The sequence below is a fragment of the Lotus japonicus genome, chromosome 1 (assembly GCF_012489685.1).
Source record: "Lotus japonicus ecotype B-129 chromosome 1, LjGifu_v1.2".
In the NCBI taxonomy this organism is placed as follows: Eukaryota; Viridiplantae; Streptophyta; class Magnoliopsida; order Fabales; family Fabaceae; genus Lotus; species Lotus japonicus.
In genome coordinates this window covers 62,869,866-62,881,488 of record NC_080041.1, presented here as the reverse complement: position 1 = coordinate 62,881,488, position 11,623 = coordinate 62,869,866, and the positions used below count along the sequence as shown (strand labels likewise).

The window sequence follows — 11,623 nt, the reverse complement described above, 5'->3', positions numbered from 1 at the left end:
TTAAAAAGTTCTATCTTAAATAGGGATAAACATGAAAAGTTGCACATTTTTTTTAAAAACCAAAGCATCAATTAAACCTTTCTTAACAAGCGTGATTTTTACAACTTTAGCTTATAATTAGGGACGGAGGGAGTACTCCCTCCGGTCCTATTTATAAGCAACAAAAAAAAAATTCACATAGTTTAAGAAATGTAGTTAAACTAGATAAAATGCATTAAATTTGTCTTAAATTAAAATGAACTTCCAAAATTACCCTTTGTTATTAGTTACAAGTTAGAATTAATAAGGGCATCATTGGAAAAAATTAATTAATATAGCTCAAACTTTCATTTGGTTCTTATAAAAAGGACCAAGATTTTTCTTCTCTTTCATGCTTATAAATAGGACCGGAGGGAGTATAATGAAGCTATATATTTCAATAGAACATTTTATAATTAATGACTAAAACCAAATATTAACCTGGAATCAAAAACATTTTCCCTTTAAAGTTTAAACTTTTATGTTTAGTGTGACTGTCCAAATTCCAAGCTAAACAAACACACGAAGTTAGGAGATATGTTAATCAAAACGATGAATGTGGCAGCACGGCTATTGTATCAAAACGAAAAGGAACAGTACAAAAGATAAAACAAACTACTCCCTCCGTTCCTAATTATAAGACCTAATACAAAAAATTGCGCTTATTAAGAAAACATTAAATGTATCTAATTAGTGTATTGATTTTTTCAAAATGCATACATTCCTCCATATTTAACTTTTGTCATTTTCTCTCACTAATTAATGTTAGGTGGTAATTAAAACTTTGGAATTGAAACACGCAATTAATGTGAGAGGTATATATGGTAGAGTAGAACACTTTTTGCTAGATTATTGTTAAAGGTCTTATATTTAGGAACATGAAAAATTTAAAACTAGGTCTTATAATTAGGAACGGATGGAATATTACACTAATTTTTGCACTATACATTCCGTACTTAAGTATCCATCAATGGATAACATGATTTAGTCTTTGGCATCCATCAAGTGTGCTATGCTTATGTTTTATTCATGTCATCCTTCAACATCCATCAATTAAAAGAAAAAAAAAATGAAATCAAGTATGATGAGCTTACAAAAAGACGACACAAAGGTGACCTCTTCTGCGACTCCACTCATTCTCTGCTCTAGATTAATTTACAATCTCAGCCCAATGACCCTAATCATCCTAGGCAAAAACAAACTAGGACTTAATCCTATGTGAATCATAAACCCGTTCCTGTAGCTGCTTGTATCCCTAGGTATGTTTGGTTTGAGGTTGGTTTAAAGACAAACGTAATTTTACATATCTCAAGGTATTAATTTTGCCACGCTAATCGTGGATCTACATTGACTAAAACGAAAATCCAAAACACATTAGCTTTCTGTGTTTGTTGTATCCTGTGAAAACTTTCTGTACAAATCACCCTCGTTCACCAAAGATATATCTTCAGGAGACAACATTGCACACCTGTTCAAGTAATGTTGAGCACCCCGCACCCTGCATTAAAGCATAGTGTGATGTGATTGAGCAACTATACAAGGTTATACCTAGTTTATTATATACAAATTAGTACGCTGAGATAAAACTGAATTTGCTTCACAAATGTGTACCTTCCTCTTCTCTTTTCAACACCTTGTGAAATCCGGAAGGCCTCTGACCTAGAAATTTGGCGCACTGAAGATAGATATTCACTGAATGCTTCACCTTTCAGTGCCAGGGATATTCTTGCAGGAACAATGGATTGAATGGCATCAAGCAGAGATGCATTGTTTTTGCTGTAGTAGTAGTACATGCACCCAAAGTAAGATTTGACATCAAGACACGCCCAAAAATGTTTGAAAAACTGTCACAAGTGGAATTGGGTGGCTACATACCTTTTCTGCATATTATATACTGGATTATTCAACTCAAGTTCCTTTCCAGCATAAATAACTATGCTTTTGGTAAGATCCTGTCTGGATAATTTCCCCAGAGTCATAATATTAGTTGTGGAGGCCAACATCTCATTAGCTAAATCAGTCCAATTTGCACAATTTAACTTTGATCCTGCATCTGCTATTCGTTTAGCATAAGAACAAAACCCATGTACAGCAACAGTGGACGTCATTGTTTGTTCATGATAACAACTAGATGCAGCTTCATCAGAAAGGAATATTGGAGATTCCACAATATCCTGCACATTAACATATTGTCATGATTGAGTTCCAATATGGAGTACATAGGAAGAAAAACTTTCACAATTTTCATTTCAGCTATAAAGGCACTTACCAATTTTCGCTGGTGAGTGTGAAACAAGTCAGCTTCGGAAATTAGATTGCTCAGTCCACAAGCAAGGTTAACAACTTGAAAAGCACCTGGCTTATCTGAGGTAACATGCTGTTTTAATTCCACTCCACGCTCACGGAGTTTTCTCCACATTTCTTGAACCATATCTGTCTCCGTCAAAGGACTTGACTCAACAAATGTTGACTTTAGTTTGAAATCCACACGACTACACTCATCCATCACCTTCACAGTTGTAGTTTCCATATTTTCATGTAGAAAATCTTGCAAACCCTCATTTGGCGAAGAATCTGGAACTTCAGCATCCACCAAGAGACCTGAATTTTGTGACAATTTTGTTAAGCGTCTGCGAACACTGAAAGTGAATGGTTTTAACTCATTATTCACCGATACTTCCAGAGGACCAGCAGGGCAACCAGAAGACACTTCTCCGGACACTGTCCCTGTTCCATTTTCAATGGCAGTCTCAGGAACAAACGTTGATTCTGGCACACAGGACACATCAAATGATTTACAAGTTTCATTTAAGCATGTGTCATCAGCTGCTTCTGAATCTTTAATATGTTCTTCCTCTGGATCCTCCAATTCAGAACAAACCAATTTGCGCACTGATGTGCTGGGATAGTTTTCATTCAATTGAAACTCAGAGGGGGGTTCATTATTTTCTTTGATGGATTGTCTCTTATTAGCATCATCACAAGTGTCTAGCGAACATCGATGACTTGAATCCTCATCCTCAGAATCAGAGGACATTACTACAAGTTTCCTCCGACCATTTTGCCGAGGGGATGCTAGTGGGGATCCAGAGCAATTGGAAAACTCAGAAATAGCATTATATTTAATTTCAAGCTCGCTGTAGTCTGATATAGATCCATTTCTCTCAATCATCTGCACCTTCTTGGCCTTTATATAATCAGTCTCCATATACTGCTCATCTAACTCTTGCAAACTAGAGCTTTCTTCCATTAAGTTTACCGATTTGGCAAATTCATTCTCTATTAGTTCAGATATCTCTGAGGGGAAATCCCAGGGCATTATCTTTGGTAATAACTGATGGCCAACCTCAAGATCGAATGGAAGTGAGCCATAATCCGGTTGTACTTTTCCATCTGTAAAGTAAAGGGGCAATCTTGAGGTTTCGCAAACAATCACAATGGTAATAAGCTAAATGGAGTCATCACAAACAAAAACTTTCAAGAGCTTTTAACTTCTGAAAGCAATTTAGGAAGAAACAAATCTTCAGACCAAAATGGGGTCAAAACTGAGTGAAAAGGGGAGAAAAAGGAAAGGAAAAAACAAACAGTCACTGAAAGATATATGAATGGAGTTAATAATACTGGTATCTAACATTGTAACATAATAATACTATGACCACAATAACATTCTTTATTACTCAATACTTTCCTGAACACTTTGATCTTCTTAAACCATATTGTAACCAAAAATGAACTTTACCAACAAACAGCAAAAGAAAATGCAGGTCAAAGAGAGAGAGAGGGAGAGAGAAAAGAAGGAATATATGCAGATGATAATCCAAAAATATAATTCTAATGAGGGCAATCTCAAGGAAAGACATATCACAAAAAAAGAAGTTATTTGTTTTGAGAATAAATAGATAAATAACGGTTCAATTAATTTTGCTTTTTTTCCCAATGTTCCACTTCTAACCAATTGCCTATATTGATATTAATACAAACAAAGAACTTATCTTATCCTCAAACGTGGCTACTCTCACTTTTTAAATGTTATTCTATAGTTAAAAATGCATACAACCAAATATTTTCTTTGATGTGTGCATGCTACGAGTTAGTGTGAATAATTGCAGAGCAATCAAATTAAACAGAAAAGTAGCAAACTTAGAATGAGTATGTCATCGAATCAAATAATAAACATTTCTTAAAAGCACATGTCCAAAAATGAATAATTGTATGCTGTGTGATGCACCTTTCTTTTTACTCTGCAGCCAGAACTGAATGTGCATGATGGTTTTTCGGATATCTCCATCACAAGACTGTATAAACTTCTGCAGTAAAAGAGGATGGATGTTGACTCCTTCTGTGATACAAACCTGCAGGTCATTCATATAATATTAATATCAATTTGGGCAACAATTTTTCTTTACTGCATTTGAGGAAGGAGAGGAGGAAAACCCTCAAGAACATACAGTGTACAAATGGCAAAGCAAATCCTTTGGCGATGGCAATGAGAACGAAACATGGTGCCTATCAAAATTATCTGGCAGGCCATGATTATCACCTGTTTTTCAACAATAAGTCTTCATAAAAATGAACTGAAATTTTATATTTGAGCAAAAATACATTATTCTAATTAGTCATCTTACTATTGCTGGTCAATATAATTGGCCCCCTTGCCGACTCAGCAATCTGTTGTATGGCAGCAATGCATCCACGATCTTCAGGAAAAAGTATGTCCACATCCTCAACTAGAATTAAAGTTTGAAATTTATCAGATGCAACAACATTATTTTTGTCAAGTAACTTTCGTGATGTTCCACCAGAGCTTTGAGCTTCATCATCAGATATAGCTATCAGTTCAACCACTCCTTCATTCACCTCATCAGTAGCTTGAACATTAAGCAATGGCGCAGCTGGGGGCAATTTCATAGCTTTCTTCTGTGAACTTGCAGTGTGTTCTGATAATCTGAAATATATACACCAAATAATTTACATTATCATCGAACAGGTCAAAAAAGCTTCTCATAATGAGTAACTTGGTTCTACTAAAAATAAGATTGAGTAAAAGCACACAGGCTGTTTAATTATAAGTGACATATCCTTATTTTACTTAGACCTAATTGTAAGTGTCATATCTTATTTCACTTAGACCTTCTCTTTTGCTTGTCTATATCAGAGTGAAAATTGAAGGGAAGAACCAGTCTAGCCCCACATCAAAAGCTCATTATTTAAGACATCTAGGGCTACAACACCATTTCTTCATGCTTAGTTCATATCTGTTTTAAATTTCTAATAGCCTCCTTAACATCTTAAATTGTGTTTTCTCGTTCATCAATTGGATAATCACACCATAGCTGTTAAATCTCCAACACAAATACAACATAGAGGGCCTATATGATTTGTGCAACAACTAATAGCAGCTTTTTGCAATCTGGCATACAGTATTGTTTATCCTTTAGCCCTTGTACAATGACATCTACATTCTTATATTCAATAAACTACTGACTCCTGTGAAATATGAAATGCTTCTCCTCAGAAAAGAGGAACACTCAACAAAGCCAACAAAATGCTGCAGGAAAGTGAAAGCTTGTGCATGATATAAGACAAACTACAGTTCGTTAAAAACTTAAAATTACTCAGCTCTAGCAGGTTGTAACTTGGAAGTGTTGTGAAATAACTAACCATAACACTCAAGCAGTTAAATTAAAATACATGAACAGTTGTTATACATACCAGTCATACCCTCTCACAACTCATGCAATACCTTTTTGGGTTTGAAATATGGACCCCGTGCGGGTCTACTTATCATATGAACAAATTCAAATTTTCTATTAAAAGAATGGGGCAAGAAGGATCAAACTCTAAATCACTAGATCATAAAATCTCTAGTACCATGTAATGAAAAATTCATTTCCAAGCTTAAGATATTAGGTGGCACATTCATGGTTTTCACTTTTCACATATTATCTCTGACAGGAATTATCAGCAAGCAACAGAGTTTACAAACCTTTTAAACCCATGTGAACTAAGAGTGTCTCCAAAATACTGCTTGACAACAGCCCCATTTCTACAATCTGATGCATTGAGCTGTTGAGACATGAGCCATAAATTTTAACATATTTAGATATATTCATGGTTAAAAGACTTAAAAACCACATGAAAACAAAGAAAATAAATGTCAAACAACTAGATGTTTTATAAACAAAAGAAGATGCTGGTAGGTGTTTGAGGGGAATGTATTATGCCCATTTGTTTCTCAAGAACTCAATATAAGCCAGCAACTGGACCATACGAACTTTTTCCACAAAATATATTGAATAACTATAATAAATAACAATCTTTCAGACTATCATTGTCCACATTGGCCAGCAAACAGACCACTTAATTCCAATGTTCAGAGAAGATAGAAAACTTCATGATACATCAGACTAGATTAAAATCTTGCTAATTAATTATTATGCTTGATCATCAGCAATGTTTTCAAAAATTAAGGTGGCTATTTACAAGATGCATGGGATCAATATATAATTAAAAAAGTGTATCAGTTTACAAGCATGAATAAATTGTCAAAATACGTCAAAAAACGGTGTTACCTCTAATATGTCAAAACCTTGCTCTTGGGCACAAGCATAGACTGCTGCAGACTTGCCACTCTGCAAAATGATAGACTTATGCTTTAGCCACCAATATAAACAATACTAGCCAAAATATTGATTCAGGCAACGCAGCTAAGTTACACTTATCCAAGCGAAGAAACATTTAGAAGGCACAGGTGGTAAAATTTTAAATTTTATGTTCACCAATATAATTGAAATGCCAAGAAAACAAAGACAACTATTCCTTAGTCCTTACTACTATGATTAAAACTCAGATCAAATATTTTTTAAATATCATGATCATACATAGTTAAAAAAAGGGAACCAATAGATAGAAAAGTAAAATCGTGACGGAGGTTCATTAGGTGAGAAACAATGAACAAAATAGAAAGTGCTCTATGGCCAAATTCACCTTGGAGGGGAAAGTGTTCACAAGCAACCCAAACACTAGTATAAGAAACAGTACAAAAAGTAAATCTCGATATGTACTCTAGCATTCAATGATCCACAAAGAAACCTATGAGCGCGGGGCTATATATTCATTTCTGAAATGGCTTTATAATAAGGGATATAAAGCAACCAGATCCAGGGTATTTTAATGGTGTTTCAAAGGGTTTCAACAATGGCCAGTCTATACTTTATTCAGAATCAAATTTCTTTTTTTTCATCCTCCAAATCACAAATCACTAGCAAACATTAAATATTATAGGAATCAATCAACTCAATATTTATGTGCCCGTGTTTTATTAACTTTTTCACTCTTTTTGTTCGATCTTCTACACTCTACTTCCCCATGGTACATTTATCAATTGACCCTTAGCTTTTGTTATTTGACAGAAATCTCTATCTTAAAGGTTCTAGTTCTTTTGCACAAAATGACCATTATATTACTGAACAATAGATGCATAAATGATGAGCATAGAAGGCAATTCATGTAAAGATGTGCATGTGACAGTTTTGCCAAAGTAGATTTCCACACACCCCGACAGGTCCTGTAATTAGAAGAACATTTTGCAGGGAATCCTCCTCATTCATATCTTCTGAATCGTAGTCACTATGAGAACAGTCATAATCACCATCATCATCATCTTGCATGTCATTTTTATCCTTACTAGATGTAGCCTTTCTGCCTGCATAACGTCTTTCACGCCAAAGATGTAGCCAATCACGCAAGAAATTCACAGATTCATCATTACCACACACCTGCAAACAAATCATGAAACAAGAAAGCAGAATTTAGGACGAAAGAAAATTTAAAAAAAAATGCAACCTTGATTATTTAAAAAAAAAAAAAACTGACCTCAACAGCCTTCGTTGGCCTGTATTTGTATGTCCACAAGCTGCCTTCAGCCTTGTTTTCATAAGTACGGTAGTACGACCTCATACTGCAACACATAATACAAGTAAAATCCTCGGTATCAGGAAATAAATTTCCTAGCCAGGCATAAAGCTTATTGAAATGAAAAATGAAGTCACACAATTATAAAAATAAGCAACAATTAATAATCTACATTCTACCACTACTCAGGGGTCAAGTACACCAGAGCATACTTCATTAGGCTATAATAGAGGGGAGAAATGACGGTAGCAGAAATAAATTGCTATCATTTTGAAACGCTGATTATCAAGGCATAGGAACCAAAAATTAACTCAGAACCATCTTGCTTTAAGCCAAGAGAATCACAAAGAACAAATCCATTAGGGCATATACCTTTCCTAGGCATAAGGGACTCTTAATTTACATCAAAAAAAAAAATACTGGTTAGAGTCAGGGAAAAGATGAATAAACATAAGGAAACAATTGCAACACTGATGGGCCTCCAATGAAGGTCTAACAAAAAAGGAGGAAAATGAACAACAGAACAAGGGTAGGTTGGGAAATGATGTGGGAAATATAGGAGGAACAGTCTGTAATACCAAACTCTAAGAGACTGAACCCGTCGTAGCAGGATAGGGGAGCAGAGGGTGCTGGAATCAGTGAGAAGAACATGAACATGAGGGGGAAGGGAGGGTAGTGAGAAAGGTAATCAATCATTTGGGTAGTTCTGGGGTGGCGGCACCACAGGAAAGGGAAGCTTCTTTCTCTTGTATGTGTCTTATTCAGTTTTTATAATTTTCTGCAAATTTTCATAGTAATCGCTAATCAGAGCTCTGTTCTGAGTTTCCACTATCTTTCAATAGAAATTTCAGTTCCTATCAAACACATTCTAGTATTTCAAAATCACATCTTTACTAAGTAGCGTTAGTTGATTTACTATTTTGGCACAAGGGAAAAAAAATATAGTTGGGAGATTTCCTACTAAAAATATTATGACAGTACAAGAGTCAAGAGATCCAGTAGCAATTTGGGATTTATATGGAAAAGGTGTTTTTCCGATGCTTCTTATAGCTTCTGACAACTAGTGAGGTAATCATAAGCTCTTTCGAGCTTTGGCAGACAAAAGAAATAACATGGAAAATAATTAAATGAATTTAATAAATAGATAACCAACCATGCACATGGTTGGGGACTTTAATGGAAAAAAAATCATCTCCTCACAGGAGTATTTACAAATCAAAAACCCTCATCTTTGACACACACAAAAACCCAGCTTATTATATATTGCTGAATATAAAAATTTCAACAAAAGGTATTGCCTATAAGCATTAGCAAATGCATGAAATAAAAAGAGATTACAAATACAAGCATAACTGGCTAGGGCCAAATGTTCAAAAGTTATTGCCATGAATATATTAGTGTGGCCTGAGACTTGTGTGCTAACCTTTCTTGAAGAAATCTACTCAGTGGCTCAGAATCTGACTTTCTAAAAATGCCAGCTTGCACAAAATTCACACATTCGTCCACCTCCAAGTCCTGAAAACAATTTTCAGCCAGCAGTTAACAACTAGTTGAGACAAAGGTACTCGTATTAGTATATTTCACCCCTCTAAACTAGCTTCCATGGATTGCCTGCATGCCACAGTTATGCATAGGGAGCGGGTTACCAAGGAATATACAAAAAGTACCATACCACTTTGTCATCTTTTGGCATCTGAGGACATTTTGTTTTCTCTGCTAATGGAGATGCGTTTGACGGTGATGTTTCTTGCAGATTTTCTTGATGCACAGAAAGTAAATCTGTGGAAGATAAAGCATTCTGAAAAACTGAAGCGCCTGATGGATCCAAAGTACTAAGAAGCATTTTAAAATTTAAGGATTCAGCAGAACCCTCCAAAACAGATGAATTTGAACTTTCTGGACCACAATTCTCGGAGGTGGTATTTCCCAAAAATGTCCAGTTTCTCCAATCAAGGGATGAAGTATCATCCTACATGAACAAATATTACACCTACATCAAAAAATGTGATATTACAGAATTCAAAACCCAGAGTTCAAGTAAATGTTTATTACCTGCCTTTCATTACATCAATGCAAAGCAACAGGTAACCATAGGCATAAGTACTGTACCTTAATATTTTCAAATACGTGAATAGGACCACAGGTAATCCTTTCATCCTCACTCTTAGCTTTGCACAGGTTACTTCCTGGTTCAGGTATCTCCTGGATTTTCTTCCCCGCTTTACACGACGAAAAAAATGGATGCACTTGCCGTCCTGCAAACATCCTTGAATTTTCCTGATTTGAAATAAAACAATAACAAAAAGTAAGCATCAAAGATTGTCAAGTCACAATTACCTAATCGGCTATCGCATAAAGTATGAAATAGAAGCTACACTCATAATGAAAGTTTCGGGCCAATGTCTTAACCAGGTTGCCTTTACAGACTGCACAGGCTGCCTTTAACTAACATGTTGCTATTTCACACAATTTCAAAACATAAAACCCCTAAAAAACATAAGGCCTAAAGATAGCATGGAATAAAGCAATCTCCGAAAATGCGAAACCGAGCACACTAACTAACCTCAGCTGACAATTTTGCCTCTAACCGTAAATCAGGCACTGGATCAGCAAACACATTCTGTGAAGCTGAAACCTTGTTCTCGTTAGCAGATGCATTTTTCTTCGGCGTGGAATTCTGTTCGCAGAGGAAAATCATAAAATCAAACGATTTGCAATGCCAATGCAGCAAACAAGACTTGAATTTTGTCACAATATCAATGGCGGGTAAGATCACGTACCTTGGAACCTTTTTTACGAGGAGTGGATTTTCCCTTGGGCTTCCTCTTCTTGCGATGATTCTCGGCGTCGCCGCAGTACTCATCGTCTTGTTCATCCTCTCTGTCTTCATCTTCGATGGGTTTGTCACGGGGTTCTGGTGGTGGGTTGAGAGGGAAGAGCGTGGTTTGGACCAACCGCCGGCGGACACTGCGGCGCGCCGGTGTGCCGGCATTGCCGGAAGGAGTAAGCTCTACGACGGGGCCAGCCATTACTGTAGAATTGAATTTGGTTGATTTGGATTGATCAATTAGGGTTTTGGAATTTGGGGGTAGTGGTGGAGGGAGAGGAGAGGAGAGGAGAGAGCGATTCGGACTTGAAGTTAGTGTGAGAAAATTTTGGAGGGAATGCGCCCTTGTTCCCGCCATGTAGTTTCCTTTTCTTTCTTTTCCTAAAAAGTACTCCCTCCGTTCCAAAATATAGGTTATTTTAGGTTGTGCACATTGTTTAAGAGCTCATTAATTGATAATTTTTTTGATTAAAATACCCCTATTTAAAGTTGTGTTATATTAAGGAGAGAGAAATGTAAGAGTTGTGATAGGTGAAAATTGAAGGTGGTAATTAAGAGATATAATATTAAATGAGGGTATATAAGGAAGAAAGAGAGAAAAAGTGCATTGGTTTTGCAAAACAGCTTATATTTTGGAATATGGTATAAATTTTAAAACAACTTACATTTTGAAACGGAGGGAATAAAATGTTTAGTTAGATTTTCGATCCTCTGCTATAGTATCGGTGTGATTTAAGTCCTTTCGTTCACTTCTGTTAGTTGACTAACGGAATTGCTTATGTGTTCTTCATTAATTGATGTGGCATTTGTGTCACCCTGCCACATAGATAAACAATAATTAAAATATGTTTTCCTCAAATTAAA

General features: G+C 35.8%; 1 protein-coding gene across 1 annotated transcript; it reads right to left on the bottom strand.

Annotated features, from left to right (window-relative positions):
* Positions 1–910: 910 nt before the first annotated feature.
* On the bottom strand, positions 911–11,101 carry LOC130737172 (uncharacterized). The gene is made up of 16 exons (XM_057588938.1): positions 10,713–11,101; positions 10,496–10,609; positions 10,042–10,209; positions 9,605–9,901; positions 9,356–9,447; positions 7,894–7,978; positions 7,575–7,796; positions 6,591–6,650; positions 6,005–6,084; positions 4,644–4,963; positions 4,467–4,558; positions 4,247–4,370; positions 2,288–3,411; positions 1,894–2,192; positions 1,630–1,794; positions 911–1,516 (listed from the first exon to the last, which is right to left on the bottom strand). The coding sequence occupies exons 1-16, from the start codon at positions 10,959–10,961 to the stop codon at positions 1,393–1,395; spliced, it is 3,615 nt and encodes a 1,204-aa protein (XP_057444921.1). The 5' UTR covers positions 10,962–11,101; the 3' UTR covers positions 911–1,392.
* Between the last annotated feature and the right edge of the window lie 522 nt (positions 11,102–11,623).

Bases quoted from the DNA above. Each gene is read 5' to 3' on its own strand.
- LOC130737172 (XM_057588938.1), bottom strand. From the start codon at position 10,961: ATGGCTGGCCCCGTCGTAGAGCTTACTCCTTCCGGCAATGCCGGCACA. The intron at 4,964-6,004 runs GTTTGTAAACTC...TATATATTTCAG, and splicing joins AGTTCACATGGGTTTAAAAG to ATTATCAGAACACACTGCAA. The intron at 1,795-1,893 runs GTATGTAGCCAC...CTACTACTACAG, and splicing joins GTATATAATATGCAGAAAAG to CAAAAACAATGCATCTCTGC.